Genomic DNA, 19,452 nt, shown 5'->3' with positions numbered 1-19,452 from the left:
AATAGTTCCGCAGGTGTGGCTGGCAGGCAACCTCGTCTCCAGGTCACAAAATTCAATGACGCGGCAGTGTGTTGTACGTAATATCAATACGGCAACAACCTCGGTTCCAGGAATCGGGGACTCGGGGATGTCGAAATCTTCAGAAATCGGACTAACTCACGGTACTTTTACATCAAAACTGTAGACTTCTTGGTTTCGTCAGCTTGCTCATCGTCTTCTAAACGTATCAGTGTGGGTGGCCTAGCCTTCAAACTCAGGGATGAACACACGGAAGACGATAAAAAGGTGTGTTAAAGTGGGGTCTTTAATATCGAGTCCAACATAAACATCTGCTTTGAGCTTCTGGCATCATCGAGTAGGGTTCGTTGGTCTGATCTGCATAAAAGAACAATTTGTCTGAATATCTGATCGAAACTGATAGTCCCAATCACAAATAGCGAAATACGGATTCTTACTCACACGTTTGTGCCCCTTTCATATCCCTTAGTCTTAGTTTAGGGGTCAAAATCTAAAGTTCAATCATCTCCTCATCACACGGTGATCTGTCGTGAATGCAGTGTCTTAGCGCATTAAAGCAATAGGTACACGTGAGTGTGCGGTTCCTAACGGGGGTCCACTAACAGATGCAAAACAATTTGCTGCTTTGCTAATATCAAAACCATGCGTGTATTGAGGAACTGTCTGATGAGGTTGCATTCGATTTCTTCCAATAGGAGGCAATACCACCACAGATTTTTTAAGCCTTTTAGCAGTTCAATTGTCAATGTTTGACCGCGACGCATCAAATACTGCGTGGGGTTGTGAATCTGAAATTTTTTTATGATATTCCGAAAAGTCGGGCAAGTAAATGGTGAAAAGTAAACTGGTAGTTGACCACGGCAATTTCTTGATAATCGACAAAATGGACAAATATTGATATTTCCACTCTTTTCAGCCAACTGGCAGAAAAATCTCAAATCTATTGACAAATTAGCAAAATTCAAAATTAATTTTTTCATCAAGTAATTTCTTTATATCTGTAGACTTGCCACAGCAAATATTTTTTCAATACCTCTCCAAATATGTACTTGAGAGTTAAAAACATACTCGCGTCTAATTGATAGGCCCCGACCCTCCAACCTATGAATATTCATTGGTGGTATTGTCTCATAGTCGCGCGAGGTCGCAATGGCCACTTATAGTTAGATATATAAACTGATGCATATATCTGTGATCCACAGTGCTCTGTTGGTGAAAACGGTAGCGCCACTGCGACCTGCTGGTAGTCTATCATATCTGAGGGCGTTTGAAACATAGCTGACCGGTGTGACAGCGGATATAGTCCCCCTGGAGTCATAGTCCGGTAGCATTGTATTTGACCAATTTTAGCAGCATGATCTATTGTACCGCTAACCCTAACCAAAACATTTAGCAATGCGGGCTATTGTTACACGGACTATCAGCCCTAGGACTACTATCCCCGCCACACCGGTCTTTCAAAACATGGCGGACGAGCGATAGTGTTTTCTAACTTGGCCATTAGGGTTTTTATGCATGCATGTCAGCTTTAAAAAAAACTGTAGGTTATCGGAAGAAACCAAAAAAATCGCTGAAATAAACAGAAGCTCTCCCATCAACAACTTAAACTTTAAAGTCCATGGAAATTATCAACTGGATTTGTCGTAACCCAAACTCGGCATCTCCTTAAATAAACGAAAGCTCTCGAAAAATAAACTCGACATTGGGATAGGAAAACAGTGTCAGAAAGCTTAAAAAACAAATTGAAGGGGGTGATCTCGGAAACAAATTGGAAAGCAGGAAAATCTCACCGGAAATTTGGAAAAAGTATATTTATCGGGAAATACTTCTGAAGAATCCGTAAGGACGATTGTTTACTACTAGTGGCTTGTTCACATGGACGAAAGCAAACATGAGTTATCTCCCATTCCTAGCTCAAGTAAATGGCGTCGTTCGCGACCAGTCATTGGGCATGTTGGTGGCTAGCCTAGCATGTGGTGCTACAATAATGATTTGTTATTTAGAAATGGGGCTTATAAACAATTTTCTTAGGAGTTTGTCGGTTTTTTGTACGCTTAGTAGGCCTATAATACCTTGGGGCTTTCAAAATTTCTAAGTCCAAATATTTTTTTCTGAATGCATTCAATCTTCTAATGAAGGATAATCTTGTAATTCACGAAGGAAATATATGGCGATTATGTCGTAAATCGTTAATAAGCCGTTAGAATTTGAATTTTAAACTCTACGTACAATATATATATGTATCATGCGTATACATTTACGTATGTCGGTTATTAAAACATTAAGTGACCCAAAATGATGTACACAAAAGTGATGCCACGGATAAGCAAAAAAACATTTGCGTGGTTTAAAGGGAAGAGATACTGGGTGAATTTTTATAAGTCTGAAACCAAATTCATGAAATAAAATGCGAGTGGCATAAAGCTTTGCAAACCATCGATGAAGGGAAAAGTCATGTAATAATGAATAATATGTCATTTCACCAAGCTCTTACATCGCTGTTTCTGGCCATGCTGGCTGTAAGTCACCATACTTTAGAATTATCTAATAAATTCATGGAAAGGCCATAGATTTGTCATATACTCAGCATACAAATTTGTAGGCCTATGCCCATGCCTGCACATTTAGGTTGGTTCAAAACTGGTTCTTTTCGAAACCTCATTGGAAAAGTTTGAAAAAGCTGCATATAAAATCACCATTTACTCATAAACTATAGGTAATATTTTTCTTTAAAATGCTAGCTTGCCCTAGCAATGACCCTTATTCACGCATTGATTAGGTTTTTGGTAGAGGAAAATCAGCAGATTTGCTTATTCTTTGCACCAAAAAAAATCCATTGTTTCTCCTAATTAGCAAGATTTGTGAACCTGAAAGACTGTTTTATTTATTCAATATTTGTTACTGACCCCAAATATATCTTTGATGTAAGCTAGCAAGCAACATTCTTTACTTTATTTCATATTTTAGTTTTCGGACTTGTAAAAATTTCAGAAAAATTCACCCAGTATCTCTGCCCCTTAAGGAATTCATACAAAACTGGAGGTATTGGCCAGTCTCGCCAAACCCCGCGAGGTGGAGCTAAAATGTCGGCAAAAACCGCGGCGGCAGCAGAGGTTTTGAGAGAAATGACGGCTCCATCCGGACGAAGTTTGGTGAGACAACCAAATAGCGACACTGACTAACAATTTCTATTCTAAAACATCTAGACTTAACGATTTTGACGGCCTCTTGGCCGTTTATGTACCGAGACACAGTGGATGCAAGATATCGTTACTACGAAAGCCCAGAAGACTCATTCGACAAAACTTACTTCGACAAAACTCACTTCAACAAAGACTTCGACAAAATTGATTTCGACAAAATTGATTTCGACAAAATCGACCAATCAAATCGTGTTTTACATACCTACCTATGTGTTTTACATAGGTAGGCCAGAGGTCGGTATTGAGGTCATAGTAGCTATCATGGCGGTCAAGGATCCACCCAACACGAGGGTATCAATCTATGATGAGCAAAACTCGTTCGTATCTATTTTCTGCTTCACTACATTTCTTGTGGACATGTATCTTATATAGACAGATGCTTTATGTGTATGGTAGCATATCATGATACATACAAACAGATATCCGTGCCGTGATTTTACAGTAATGACAGCGTCTTACAATTACCGCAGGCCGTTAGGCCAGGCCCTTCTTCATAAAACTCATTTATAAGTACTTAACAAGCTCTTCTACCTTTAGTGACTCGCGGTTTCGGAAAATAAATACGAACGAGTTTTGCTCATCAGAGATTGATACCCTCGTGTTGGGTGGATCCTTGACCGCCATGATAGCTACTATGACCTAAATACCGACCTCTGGCCTACCTATGTAAAACACATAGGTAGGTATGTAAAACACGATTTGATTGGTCGATTTTGTCGAAGTGAGTTTTGTTGAAGTGAGTTTTGTCGAAGTGGATTTTGGCGAAGTAAATTTTGTCGAAGTTAGTTTTGTCGAAGTGAGTTTTGTCGAAGTGAGTTTCGTCGAAATCAATTTTGTCGAAGTCTTTGTTGAAGTGAGTTTTGTCGAAGTAAGTTTTGTCGAATGAGCCTTCTGGGCTTTCGTACGTTACTGTAAACGGTCGTTTATTTCATAATATGTTTTAAAACACATTGAAAAATGATTCTCTCTGCCAATGGCCTCCATTACACGTTACATCCGTGCTTGCATGAATGATATACTCTAGACTCACCGTACTGAAACCGATCTAAAACCGCGAATTTCGCGACAGGCTCGCGAAGATATTCTGCCGCGAAAAAATCTTGAAAGCCATGTCATTGTTGCCATGGATGTTTCCACGGAGGCACTGCATACAGCTTGGCACAACGTACCGGTATACCCCGCGCGATTAGCACGTATCATATTCTTTTCTTCCATTTACTTGCCCACTACCGAACATGGCAAAATAATACCAAGTCCAAGGTAGGCCAATTTTGATGGGGGAGAGCTCAAGTCATAGAAGGTTCTAAGTTACATCAAATAATGTAATACAAGTCAAAGCTTGTGGTGTAGTAGGCACCGACAGTGTGGCATTCTGAACCATCAGTGTTCTTCGGTCCGTTACCCCCTCATACCTCTGAAGAAAAGCATGCCATAATTCTGTATCTCGTGCGCCTCGAGTTCTGGTGAGCCAATCAGAACGCTGCTTTCAAAACTGTGATTTTTTTTTCATCAATGAGTAATTTATTTATTCTCGCCTCCAAGTCTTGGCATGCTGCCAATATACACTTTCGACACAGCGTTTTTGAACGTAGAAGACTATAAGCGAGGTTGGTTAGATCATGATCAAGGTGCGCTCTTGTTACAAGGCCTTCTGATTGGTTAATATCGGCGGTAGGGTGCGATCTAGTGAGGAATATCAGAACCAACTTATACAGAAGGGAGTGAGAACCAACTTATACAGAAGGGAGTGAGAACTTAAAGTGAAAAATGAGAAGTTGATAAACTCCAGATATTTGGCCAATTCCATGTCTTTAAAAATCAGCTGCATGCTGGCTCAATGAAATACTGGCATTTCTTCAGAAATTGTCGGCGACCCTGAGTTAACAAATTCATTGCCTAGTGTTTTCCATTTCAGTCACGTCGCTCAGAACTCTCGAGCAGGTAGATTTTTTCCAGTTTGCAGGTTTCAATGCAATAACATAACTATGTCGACTAAAGTGAAACAGTGGCCAACGAGCATTGTTCTCTCCACTCTGGAAACCAACAACATTATCAAGAACCAAACATCATAGACTTTCAAAATGAACATTTAATGATTTTATTAAACTTCTTTCAGTTATTAACATGAGGAAATGTATTAACTACACTTAAACTTTTCCTTACCCTCAGCAACCAGCAAATTTGATCCCAAAAATTGATTTGAATTAGATTAAAATTGATTTGAATTAGAATCAATTTTGGTGATGAACCCATAAAAAATCACCCTCTCATCAACCAGCAAAATCCCAAAATTGATTTAAATCAAAATCAATTTTGGAAATGACCCCATGAAAAAACAGCCTCTCATCGACCAGCAAAATCCCAAAATTGATTTAAATTAAAATCGTTTTTTGAAATGAGCACTTCCAAATTCATCCTATAAAGTATGTCTAGAAAAGTATATTGAAAACCAGAGTGTACAGTCCAAATCACAAGAGACATCTCTGACTGCGTGTCAGTTGCGCGTTCCTCGCATGTAGAAGGGATGTCATTGTTTATTGGACTGTATAATCAGTATGCGAAATCATAACCCCAATACTCGACACACTCTGATCTTGCCGATTGGACTATCATGGCATAACCTCCTTGTCATTCAATGACACATCTCCGAGGAAAGCAGTGAACAGTATCGCATCCTAAAGAGAAAGGTTGTACAGTACATTTTGTTGTAATTACAGCATTGTTTCTGGCATTTAATAAACAGCATTGTTAAGGCCATTTAATCAACAACAATTTTTCTAAACATATCAATCATTACAGGTATCTACCAACAGTATTTACCAAAGTTGTACAAAGTTATCAAATATTTACATTTTAAAACAGCATTAACGCAAGTATCAAATCAACAAGGAAATTCCATTCAAATCAAAAAATACCAATGTACCATAAAGAAGCCCAAAAAGTCTGCCTCTCATGTCTAGAACCATATCACGTTGAAAACACCGGTTCTCGGCCGATCACCGAAGCTTTTCAATATTCTTCCAATATCACTACACGGTTGGGACGGCTATAGAACTGACCAAAGGTCAAAGGTCAAAGTAAGATAACGTTAGCGTGTTCTTTTTTTATATTTCACCTTCTGACTTTTTCTCGAGAATCCGCAATTGGCATGGCCTGCACGGATGTGAGCCGAACACGAGGCGATAACTGACAACGAGCTGAATAATATGCTGATCTGGGGCCTTATTCACAAAGGCCACTTAGCGCCTGAGTCTAACTTATGTCTCTCTAGAGTCGCTCATAGTACTTTTCGCCCTTTTCACGAAGCCTGCGTAACTTTACGTAAAGTGTTTTAAGTCTTACTTAATTGCGTGACCTAAACAGCAGGCGTAAGCCATGCGAATCTTTTCAATGGTTATTCTGGGCGGGCTTTACTCAGAGTACTCAACGTCTTGAGATATGGCAGCCGTGTATTTCACTTTGGAAGAGGAGAATCGGCGGGCACTACGTCGGGAACGCGTCTTTCGCGACCGTCTGCATCCTTTTGACGTCTATGATGACGTCGACTTAATCAAACGATCTCGGATGCCAAGGCCGGTGCTGATGCAGGTTGTTGACTTATTGCATGAGGATGTCGCGCATCCCACGAGTCGTTCACATGCAGTGCCAGCATCCTTGCAAGTGCTCAGCGCAATTCGATACTTTGCTACAGGGACCTTTCAGTTAGTTGATGGCGATACCGTGAATCTTAGCCAGCCAACTATGTCTCGCATCGTGACACGAGTTACTGACGCTTTGGCTAGCAGAGCAAGAGATTTCATCAAGTTTCCGCTCGATGGCGCTTCTCTGGATGCGATAAAGGAGGGATTTTACACAGACCGGCACCGGATGCCAAATGTGGTTGGCGTGGTAGACGGCAGCTTAGTTCAAATCAAAGCTCCTTCTGTCAACGAGCCGGCATATGTTTGTCGAAAGGGCTTCCATGCCATCAATGTTCAAGGAATTTGCACCAACGATTTGAAGTTTACTAGTATAGTTTCGTCTTGGCCTGGCAGTACCCATGATGCATTTATTTGGGCAAACTGTGGATTAAACCGGATGCTGCAGAGAGGAGCAGTAAACAATGGATTCTTACTTGGAGACAAAGCTTACCCGTTGCGCCCTTGACTGCTGACTCCCGTTCGTAGGCCAGTGACGAATTCTGAACGACGTTACAACCGTCACCATCAAAGAGCAAGACAGAGGATTGAGGCAACTTTTGGTAGATGGAAGACAAGATGGCTTTGCCTGAGCAAGGATGGTAATTAAGCTCATATACCTTCATAGTTGATGGTTCCCAATGTTATTACCACTTTAGGCAAGGCCACACCCCAACAAGGGTGGTAAATTCATAATGTTTATCTAATCGTTCCTTACTTTTTTTACCACTTCATGCCTGGCCACACCCCAACTCTACACGTCTTTTTCAGAATGTCACAAATTTCACAGACTGACAATATATACTTCATGCAACTTTCAGGTGGGGCACTCACTCTAAAGCCAGAGAAGTGCTGCAAAGTAATCGTTGCAACTGCAGTGCTACACAACATATGCGAGGAGCGTGGCGTCCCTCTTCATCCTGACGAACCGGTGAATAATGAAGACGCCCAACACTCAGACGATGATGAACTTCTTGGTGATGAAGACGATGGAGATGGTCAAAGAAGGAGGACCGCACTAATCCAGCAACATTTCTGAACAGCAAGACACTATACAAGGTGAGTTCAAAATAAATATACAACATTTTATTCCTGTTCTTGAATCTGTCGGATGCAACAAAGGACTTCGTTATATCCAAATCACATGGAAGAAAAGGTCAAGGAAGAAAGGCCGCACAAATCCAGGAAGACTTCTAACCTTTAAGGGTTTGCTATAGACACCACCATTTTGGCTAGAACGTGAAATCTTGGAGCAATTAGATCTTGTACAAAATGAAGTGAATGCAAATTTCAAGGATGGTATGCAGTTCCTTTTTGTCCAGGGAACTGCATAACAGCCTTGAAATTGGTATTAACTGCATTTTGAATGAGTTCTAGTTGCTCCAAGAGTTCAAGCTCTAGCCAAAATGGCGGTGCCTATAGCCAACCCTTAAGAACAAAATAATTAGGTAAGGTCGGCATGACCGAAAAACAGTAATCTGTATCAACAAAAAGTTTAATTCATCGATTTAGAGTCTATTTAAAGATGTCAAATACGTTGTCTTGATGCTTCATAGTGTCACGGGCAGTATCACGGGCAAGTTCAACTTCAAGACGTTTCTTCTGGAGGTTGTTAATCTCTTGTAGAAGAAGATGGTTTTTCTTTTCAATTCCAAGTCGTTCTCGTTCTATTTCTAGGCGTTGTTTTTCAACATCCAGCAACTCGCTTGATGGTTTCGTAAGGGAAGCCTGCTGACGTGGAGGAGTCGTTGGAGTGGACTTCGTTGCAGCTGATCTGGACGCAGCCATTGCACCTTTGGTCGGTGCACTTTTGGGAGTCTTCGATGGACTGGAAAAATATACCGGTACATCATAAACTGTAATTCTTCTGTCCATATGAATAAATGTCTTCTGGAATACCTTTTAAACGTGTTTTTTTTACATCTTAGAGATCTGTGAATGGACATAAGCTTATAACAAAATCATGGCTATAGCTTTCGGATAAATATGCCTACCTGACGAAGAATCTCGGCGTAGTGTATAAACCGGACATGTCTTTTTGCTGTTTACGGCGGACTGACGTCTCTGTTCTTTGGCATTCCTTGGAAATTGTTGCACGATTTTTCCGGGAGGCCGGCGATGCTGGCGGAGTTGGCGATCTGGGGCTGCACCGCGTCTTTTTCCGGACCTTCAATGGCAGTGGCGGCGATCCTTTCCAGTTCCAAGTTGGCGATGATGGGTTTGGATCTGGGGAAGGAAGTTCACCATCGCTTTCGCTTTCAAATGCTCCTGGCGAGTGAGGGCCACGTCCACAGGATACCTGAAACAATTGAACCTTGCATTGAGATACGATCACCACGAAGAATCTGTTGCCTAAAACCCTAGTAATCTTTAACTGCATTGGCCACTCAGTAAAAATCCCATAAGAGACATCATGATGGTCAAAGCAGCCATTAGAAATAGCTTATCATAGAATAGAATGGTATTTTCTTGGCACTCGTGTAGTTTTACCTAGATCTCATCTGCGAGATGAACACACGAACAGAATGTTCCAATGCGAAAACCTAAGATACAAATGCTGTGAAAATAGTGGTGGACATACCTTTGATGTTCTAGAGACAGATACAGATTTCTCTGTGTCAATCCTAGTCCTAGTAACTGGTACGTGATGTAAGTCCTCATCAACAACATGACATCTTCTGGACTATACATCAACGTACCAGCTCACAGTAGATCGTAGCGTATAAGACCGGCCGAATACGTTGCAGTTCGCCCCCAAATTAACACCTGACAACGGAACATTGAGCCCAATGCATGGATATGTAGTAATTCTACTGTTACTACGCTTTAAGAACAACACCTTATTACTTTCATCCGAGTGCTTGATATTTTGTAATCCCTCATCTAAATCGGAGATGACATTCAGCTGCCGTGTATCCAACAAATCATGGCCGCTTTTAGCTAGTGTCAATAGCCTCCGAAAGAGGGAACACGCCGAGAAATTACTATGGTGGCCGGGAAGCGTAAGCAAATTCTTTTGTTAGGCGTTCAGGTGATAGCGTCGTTAGGTCCGAGGTAAGTATAATTTATTCCTGTGTTCAAATCAGTAAGGCCTATTTCACCTACCGCTAATGCTTTGGTGGAAAAGAACTAGTCACAGGTGCGCGGGGTGACATTCCAAGCGTGTAGGCCTACCTGTCGTTTGAATTGGAACGTGGTCACATCAACATGGCGATACAGCTTCCTGCGATAAAGTCGAAATACCCCAAAATCCCTATTACCAATTTAAAACCATCACAAGCTAAATGTTTTGATAGTATTGTGAAAGGAAATGATCTTATGGCGTTGTTACCGACTGGTTACGGTAAATCACTGGTTTTTTATTTGGCGCCTTTGATTAAAGATGAGGTAAGACATATGCAATAAGGCATGATAACTTGGTTGCCCCTCACATGGCACCTTTTTCCTAATGTGCCAACAAAGTATTTTAACCCCCATCATATCAATCAACGAAATCTACACTTGGTCGTATCAGTCCATGGTAGGGTAGGGCCTATCCGCAGCACTGGGTCTCAACCCCCATCTTCCCATTTTGAAAATTGTATTTGTGGAATTAATCAGGGTTGCCATCACAGTTACTCGGTCCGGGACCAAGGGCCTACCTTTGCGCCCGGAGTAGAGTCAAAATGGTTTAACTCATCTACATGCCTATCAATCCTGAATGGCTAAGAAGTTTGGAAATGTTCTTGGGGACAATGTCGGGGGAACAAAGCACCCCATGATATATCATTTTCAGGGAATGTTTTCCAGATACAGAAATCGGGGGATAATCATATTGCCTTGGTGATATCCCCTCTGAAGGCACTCATGCACAGTCAGGCGGACTTCTTGTTGGCTCTTGGTATTTCAACAGGAGTTATCCGACCGAAAGGAATGATGAAATCTCAAGAAGAAGAAAGTAAGTATGAACTGTCTTTAATCGGTTGTTTTAATCTATATATATGTATTTACATTTTATATCTTTTTAAGCTACACGGTGAAAATAATTACTCACATTTCTAAAAGAAGGTCTAACAAGGAATCTAACAATTTAGGCAAAACCTTGTGGACATAATAAATATAAAAATATAGATATGTAGATATATATCCATAACAAACTATTCCAATTGGAGATTACATTTGCAGCCGAAATACAAACAGAAGAGATATAATATTATGGCATAAATAACGGAAAGACGCATATTGAAATAAACAACACGCCATCTGTCATATTGTTAGACTAATTAAACCAATTTCTTGTTCTTTTGTAAGATATTCTACATGGTAAGGTGCAGATTGTGTTCTGCTCACCCGAGATGATTGTGAAAAAGCCATGGAGGCGAATGCTGACTTCAACAACTTATAAGGACAGATTAGCAATCGTTGCTTTTGACGAGATGCATTGCGTTGCCACTTGGTAAGTAATATCAGCACTGCATTACATAACTTGCTACATAATCAAATACTACGTCACGTGTTCATTTCGAGAAATGTACCATCTTTGGACTTTTTCACCTTTCCACAGTTTCGCGATTAGCACCAAAAAGGCAACTGGCGGTCAGAAGAAATGGCGCATACAAAGTGTCCATTTTCGCCTCAAACGGGCTGGAGTTTTAGAATAACTTTTTGATATGGTTAACCGACTTGCATTTTCGTATACCAACCCAAAAAATGACTTTTTCCGACGAAAAGTTACGATTAGGATTCATCGAACTATATCTCCACAAGCAAACCACAATAATGATAAGCCACTTATATTATCCAAATATATACATTATTCACAAGGTGAAACAAAACATGATACAAATATTTACAAATTGTCCCCTCTTCTAATCCACTGTAGGGGACAGGAATTCAGACCTGACTACCGCGCGACAGGTTTTATTCGCGCTTGCGTGACTTGCCCCATTGTCCTATTGACGGGAACATGTACAGATGTGGTGAAGGAGGACATTTTGAAGCTTCTGGCGTTGCCAAGCATTGACGTCATCTCAGCAAATCCAGACAGGTAAGAAGTAGGACATTTTCATTATCGTACCATACAGAAGAGAAACCAGGAAGAGGTAAAACTACTTTGTTGTTTCAGGGGTTCACGCGTGCATGAAATAAACTCCTCTCTCTTCAGGCCCAACATATATCTTGATGTCATACTAAAAAAACCAGGGGAAGGCATCGAGAAACACATTGATGAATACATCCGGGAACTGGGGGAACAGAAACAGAAAGCGCGGAAATCCATCATATATTGTTCGTAAGTATATAAATGTATTCGGGAAATCATAATTAGCCTTGCTTTATGTTTGTTACGATAAGTTGACCACACATACAATTTACAATTTCCTGCTTTGCTTCAGAACGCGGATAGAGACTTTCTACAAATAAATTCAATGAGATAACTATTACTCTCTACTTTATATATAATAGTGAGCTTTCGCAAACGCCCGGTTAGACCCAACGACGACGTTTATGCAACGAAAGAAGCATCTATAATTACAAGCATTATTGACTGTGAACTCGGTCCCATTAACACTTCTATAATCTATATATTTTCAGTTCAATCAAGATAACATCAGAAATATACATCACACTCATCAATATATTGCTACAGCAGGGTCTGTCGAAATTGCCCGCCGAAAAACTGGTCGACCAGTTCCACAGTGCATTAGACAAGGACACGGCAGATGTCATTGTGAATGAATTTCTGAAGGCAGACAGTCATATTCGCTGCCTTGTGTCCACAGTTGCTTTTGGGATGGGAATGTCTGTAAACGACATCGAAATAATCTATCATTGGGGCCCATCCCAAAATGCGATGAATTCTTGGCAAGAAGTAGGGAGGGCGGGCCGGGATGGCCGATCCTCACAAGCAACTCTGTTAATAAACCAAAACATGAGGACAGAGATCAATAAACACAAATGCCAATTCCCGCCTGTTCATACTCAACATTTTCAGGAAGATATCTTAAGTTATTGTAAGGTTGCCAGTGGCAAGAAAGACTGTCTCAGGCGAAACCTTCTCGGAAATTTCATCGGCTATGAAGGCGGAGAGGAAAGAGACTGCTCGGTCATATGCAATTGTAAAACCTGCTGCTGTAACTGCAGTGGTTCCTGTGGCTACACTGATTAAAGTACATGTTTATCAATACGAAACTGTCAATAGTGAGTTTCCGCAAACCAGACGAATATGAAATCACGAATTACGAACTTAAAATTACAAAGAAACTCTCATCACATTTAGCAGTAAGCTGTATCGGGTGTTATATCTTACATCAAAGTGTATGCTTTCGTCCAGTTCGTCTTAAAAAACGGACGCTGCGACATTGTAGACTAATTCGTAACGATTCGACGAGTTCGTCACCACGACTTCAAAAGTCGCGGCGTCTAGGAAATTAGAGTGGTGTGGTAAAACAACTTTGGATCCTGAACGACTCTTCGAAGGGTAACGGACGTTGGTCACCTTAGACACCAATGATCTTGGGGTCATTTCCTTGGATAATTACCAATTCGTATTTCGTAATTTGTAAATCGTGAGATTTGCAGAAACTCGCTAATATTGGCACTTAACGATGACGAACGACATGTATAGCCTAGTAATAGTATCTCTCATCATTTTCCGGCAAACCTATTGACGGACAGCTTTCTCGCGGTCAATTTTGAGACTCAGTGATTTTAGCTTCGCAACATAGCGCGGAACGGATTGGATGATCAGATCTTGATGGACAAACTCCTCAAATCCATGATGGAATCGGCCAGGGATTTCATTAAACAGCTTATCCTGTTGGTATTCAAGCATTAGATCCGATACGATTTCCGTAACATCGTGCCGTGCGGCACCACCTTGGCTGGCGTAACTCTCACAGTACTTTTCTTCGTATAGGAGGAATATTTCCTTGCGGGTAGAGCCGCAAAGCCGGCTGATTTTTTCAGCATTCGTCTCTGATACTACACCGCGCTCCTTCAGACCATCTGCGAAATACAAAATATTTCCATTTAAAATAGTTTTTAGTGTATTCGGGTACATTGACGAAGTGCATTGATGTTCACATTCATAACTACTGCTTGTATATAGGGATGAATGTCACTGAAAATGTATTCATGATAGACATAAGAAATTGGTTGTTCACAAATGGTAAGTTGCATCAGAAAATATGAAGCGGCCCCCTTCTACAAATGACGTATGGTGCAAGGGCACCAAAAGAAGAAATACTTCTTTCACCTGCCCGTAAATTGCGTGTATCGAACTTATATCATTTCACACCTAATAATTTTAATGATGAATAAAATCAGACAAGTTAGTGCAGTTATTAATGCAGAGCGCCCAAAAAGACTCATGACATTTTAAATGTACCTCTCAAAAAGCCCATAAGCAATAGTTGGATGAGTATATGACTTGATATTTTCCCCTGGTATTTTCCGGAAACCATTGCAAGTTGCAATGCCCTTACTTTGGCAAACATGATCATATAGCGTTCATTTCGTTTCTTGGTCAGATCATCCGGGTAAACATTGGTTTTTTACCTGCCACTTGTTTGTTGCAGAATTCGTTCTCTAGGTCAATTTCGTGGTTGGCTGCGGGCTTCCCGGTGGTGTTCACTGTCCGGTTGTTGACCGCATCAAAAGCCACACGTCCGTCATAATATCCGTTCACACCTGTGGTACAAATTATTTTGTTGGTTTTCAGTAACATAGATTTATACCAGCCCTCTTCATAACATTAGCAATATTTATGGCCACGTTATGATAAAATTAGTACACACCAAAACATCTATATTAGCTTATATCTCAACGGAATTTCATGCTCTTCCGGAACAATACTCATGGCGACTCTAGGCCGTTTGGGTTTATTTCGATTCAAGCAGCATGCGGATACATTGAGGGGCAATAATAAACAAAATTGAATAATTTAGTGCGGAACTGGAGGAGTGCTAGAACTAGAAACCAACAGTCTCTGAAAGCGAATTAAACGAATAAATTTGTGATCGCTCTTCCTGAAAGAGCTGATAGGTCCGTACTGTGAAAATGCTTTAGTCCGGGATGCCTAATAATTAACTGCATTAGTATGGCACCCGATTTATCTGCATGTTTGGTACCCGGACTAGCAGCGACAAGGAATTACAAACCGTGGACCCATTAACAACCGACGTTAATTAGTAGGCAAACTCTAAACATTAGATAATAAGTTTCTGTTACCTGCCAGCAACCTATGACCGAGGATCACGTAATTGTAGTGATTCCCCATCCTGAATCGAGACATGTCCAGGCGCCAGAAGCGAAGGATGTTTTGGCCATCGCCGTGCCTCACAACGAACCGCCGGGCCTCGTCGAGAAGGCCAAGGAAGATTACAGCGAGGGAGTATTCCCTCACATGATCTATGCTGTCCTTGGCAACATTCTTCGCTTCCTTTCTGCATCGACTGGTGCAAAACCAATCTCCTTCTGAAAATAATTACGGAAATTTATTGATGTATAGGGGTTTGTAAACGTTTGTTTAAAGTATAGCATGCAAGAAATGACGTCTAGGAGATACGAAGAACATGCTTGAATTGCAACATGATCCCTGTCCGTGATGTAGAGCTCAATGAACACTGACTGTTTACCGCTCATATTTCATAGAAAATTGAATACAGAGCTAAATCTGGGAAACGTTACCCTGCTACCAACTTCACCGTCGTCGTACTATAATCATATACCGGTACTTACTGGGTATTTTCTTAAGACGGGTGCATTTCAGGTGGAACCAGTGAGTGCTGCATTTAGGATTATCGCACATAATCCAGTCTAAATCCTGGTCGTCTAACTCTAGGTTGCGGCCACAGCAAAAAATGGACTTGGTCCGGCATTGGGGGCTGCCACACCACCAGTCTTCTTCAGTGATTTCCCTGTATTTGGCTGTCGGGATGTGGCCACAGGACAGATGGAACCATTGTCCGTTGGGGCAGGTTTTCCCCCCCGAACATTCAACCATGTTCTCTTCTTTCTCTGGAAAGTAGGACACATATTAAACGGACGGTATCTTTAACGGTTCTTTTGTGGAATCCCAAACATTGCCCGACGCTTCATCATATACGCTGAACCCAATCATTACTAGCTAGGGTATTGGATGAAGTTCTATATCATTACCGATGATTGGCGAAAAGGTTGTCCGACATACCTTCTTGACAGAAGCAGTAGGGAAAAATCCCCTCCTGTTGCTCTGGGTCCTCTTGCCATAATTGTTCTATCTCAGCCATCTGATGAGTCGGTATCTGCTTATAGACCAATTCAACGATTTCTGTAGCCACGGCCTCCAGTAAGTCCTCGCCTTTTTCACTGGTCCTGCATTTTAGTCGCTCATTTCCCTGAAAGAATAATTGGCGAGGTGTCAAGCATTTAAAATGTAATTCAGAAAAATCCATCTTTAGTGCGGCCATCATCGATTATTAATTCGAAGGACTTACCAAAAGACATACAAATGCTTCTGTGACCACTCTCAGGAAATGTGTCGTACTGTTAAAGGTTTTCATCAAATTAGTAGAAACATTCCTGAAGCCGAATCTGTCTTTGATGTTATACATGCTGCCGCGGTCTGCCCTAGACTGCTGTTTCAACAGCAACTTCATTGTGTCCTACAAAACCAAACGGTACAACTTGACTTAAAATATATATACAACTGTACAACATGCGTTCACTCCCAAATAGCTATATAAACGTGTTACTTTTGATGGCTACTTAAGTTCCGTTTTTCTCGGCCAAATTTGTTTATCGCATTTTTTACGTTAAATATATAATATAATTTCACGTCAAAATTTGTGCGGACGACCATTAAACCATCTGAAAGATGCCAACGTATTTAATCAAATGAAATGGCCAGGGCCATTGTGCTTACCTCTCGTCAGACTGAGACATCAGCTGAGTATTTGACCTCTGTGACCTTGAAAAGTAGGTCAAATCAAAAATTGGACTTATATGATGTGTAGCCTTATTACATACCGATGACAGTTTTACAAATATCCAAACATTAGTTCAGCAGAATAGCCCTTTTTTCCTTTTTGGTTTTAACCACCTGGTGGCCAAAACAAGAGGCCCAAGGGCCTGGCGCTCAGCTGAGTTGCAGTGGGTGACATTGGTGTTTTTGGTATTTGATTTTGCTGGTCCTGATGTTATTGGTTAAGATTTTGTGAGAAATTAACAATTTTGTTGTTTGACCTGGGAAGGTGAATGTTCATATTTCGTAGGTACATTGTTTTAGGTACATAGATGTAGTGGTTTTTTCTGACTTCATTTGGTCAGAAGGGCTGGATATTGACTGTCATGCTACCTAGCTTAGCCATGCAACATCACATTTGCACAACAATGAGCCATGGATTGAAGTGTCTGCTCGAGTTTCTGGAGGGAGGAAGATGAGAGTGCCCGTATTCACTAGGGTTGGTACTCCTCTGATGTTACAACCAACCTGAATGAAGATTTGAAGTGACGAGAGTTGGGAACAAAATAGAAAGAGACTATTGTTCAGAATGAGTGTTTATAATAAAAATAGCTATAAAAGTAACAGTTTTGATTGAGAATCACAGATATGTATGTGGCAATTGGTTGAAGACCATAAATTACAACATGGTAACATAAATGAAAATGAAAGTGTTGATTGAAAATTACTGATATGTGACGATCACAAGAAATTATGAATTACAGTATGAAGAATTACAAAACGTAGATGTTCCCTGTGCAAGTGGTTACAAAGTAATGATTAGTCGTTGGGAAACTCACAATGATGGACTGATTATAGAAAGAAAAGAAAAAAATGAGTATTATTGATCATATTTTGATAATTACAGAGATCTTGATTTTTACATTTTGTTGAAAAGAGATGAAATTGAAAAATCTACCTAGCTGAAATTGAAAGATTATGCGATTTGACTGATGAACACATTCATTTAGGTCGATGGGTATCGATTTCATGTTTTTTGAGTTAAATTATGGCTTTGAAGTATTTCTGAGATTGTGACTTGGCTTATTAGAATCATGAAATCAACTCTCATCGGCCAAAGTGAAGCAAAAAATGAATAATCATGCCTTACAGTACAGAAGGTGAAGTGCTCTTATTGAAAAGAACTTGATTATAATATTTACAGATGCATTGTAAATTTGAAATATAGATTAAAAAGACTGTTGCATAAAACGAATAATACAAAAATGGCAGTAGTAGGTACATAATTGAAGTAATCTGAACGTGATGGGCATAATGAAAGTAAAATGATGAGCCCAGTTATAATTATAGAGACGCATGTTGATGTCCTCAATGTGAATTTTATGAGAGCAGTTGTGCCCACATTGTAAAGAGATATTATGAAATGCTATTTGGAACCTGAACATGGTACAAATGGCAAGAAATAAATGACATCATGAGAAGCCATTTCAGTCATGATTGATGAGCATACATGTAATACAAATGAAACAAGTTGCAATGTCACCCTGGCTAACGAGTACTCTATTGAGTTGTGGGGGAGCTCTTTACTCTTCATAAACCGGTTTACGAGTTGCCTGAAATTTTGCACGCCTATCTCTGTAGAAAATGGTGGGACCTGCGGAATTATTAGAGGGGGTACATTTAGAGATGAAATAAGTGAAGTATCTCTTGGTCATGCTAAATTTCAATTGTTCATCGGGTAGCAAGGTATTTTCTGTTTATTTTGATGAATAAATATTGCTTTGGTGAAGATATAATATAGTAATATTTTTATCTTGGCCTGTCAAATATTTTGCTAAACCCTAATCCAAGCGCAAATTCCGATGTTATGCCAAGTACTAGTGGATATGTCCCACCCGCACCAACAGCAACAGCTGTCTCGTCATATGCATCACCTGCGCCTGCAGCCACTTCTACAGTTACAGCTACAGCTACACCCACTACTTCTACAATACTCCAATATCCGCCCTCGCCGATAATGCATCACAATACCAACGTCTGTCAACCGCATCAGGTTCCATTGACTGTAGAATCGCAGAACGTCCCTGAAAATCAACAGTACCAACCGCCTCAGAATCAGACTCTTTCATTCCAACCAATCTAACATTATGATCAGCAGTATCAACAACAACACTACCAACAGCAGCAGCCGCAGAATGATCAGGTGCCGCAGCATCAGCAAACGTCGTATACCATGCAGGTTTATGATCGTGATCAGTTGAGCGGGAATTTAGTACTCTTGATGTTGGCAGCTACAGAGAACTTTTGGGACCTTCTCCCACTGCTTTCAGTGTTGGTACTCTAAATACGGAAGTTACATTTAATCATCCGTTCATTCCAGATCATCAACCGGTAGCAGTCTTGCCAGAATTTACACCGATTGTAAATCCAAATGCAGCCGTACATGATAACACTACCATTGAGCCTGAGATTCCATCGTCCATCGAAACGCCAATCCCGCCACCTGCTGGAGAAGAAGAGAATCAAGAGAGGGTAGCTGCAGCCACACCCGAGCCAATGGACACAGCAGACGAAAATGATATTTTAGCATCTGCAGCAGCCGCAGCAGAAATCTCTATCCAGCTGAAAGACA

General features: G+C 40.7%; 2 protein-coding genes and 1 long non-coding RNA gene across 3 annotated transcripts; 1 reads left to right on the top strand and 2 right to left on the bottom strand.

The window, feature by feature from the left end:
- Window positions 1-7,969: 7,969 nt before the first annotated feature.
- On the bottom strand, window positions 7,970-9,954 carry LOC135489521 (uncharacterized). The gene is made up of 3 exons (XR_010447173.1): window positions 9,480-9,954; window positions 8,893-9,197; window positions 7,970-8,726 (listed from the first exon to the last, which is right to left on the bottom strand). It is a non-coding gene; the product is annotated as an uncharacterized LOC135489521 (long non-coding RNA).
- Window positions 9,955-10,105: 151 nt separating this feature from the next.
- On the top strand, window positions 10,106-13,043 carry LOC135489912 (ATP-dependent helicase wrn-1-like). Its single transcript, XM_064775542.1, has 5 exons — window positions 10,106-10,285; window positions 10,688-10,835; window positions 11,189-11,333; window positions 12,042-12,167; window positions 12,470-13,043. Exons 1-5 carry the CDS (start codon window positions 10,106-10,108, stop codon window positions 13,041-13,043), a joined length of 1,173 nt encoding a protein of 390 aa, XP_064631612.1.
- A 495-nt stretch (window positions 13,044-13,538) lies between these two features.
- LOC135489911 (uncharacterized) lies at window positions 13,539-16,515 on the bottom strand. The gene is made up of 6 exons (XM_064775541.1): window positions 16,354-16,515; window positions 16,068-16,254; window positions 15,617-15,895; window positions 15,107-15,352; window positions 14,435-14,566; window positions 13,539-13,882 (listed from the first exon to the last, which is right to left on the bottom strand). The coding sequence occupies exons 1-6, from the start codon at window positions 16,513-16,515 to the stop codon at window positions 13,539-13,541; spliced, it is 1,350 nt and encodes a 449-aa protein (XP_064631611.1).
- Window positions 16,516-19,452: the final 2,937 nt, after the last annotated feature.

Source organism: Lineus longissimus, chromosome 6, assembly GCF_910592395.1.
Source record: "Lineus longissimus chromosome 6, tnLinLong1.2, whole genome shotgun sequence".
In the NCBI taxonomy this organism is placed as follows: Eukaryota; Metazoa; Nemertea; class Pilidiophora; order Heteronemertea; family Lineidae; genus Lineus; species Lineus longissimus.
This window is presented reverse-complemented; position numbering and strand designations above follow the sequence as displayed.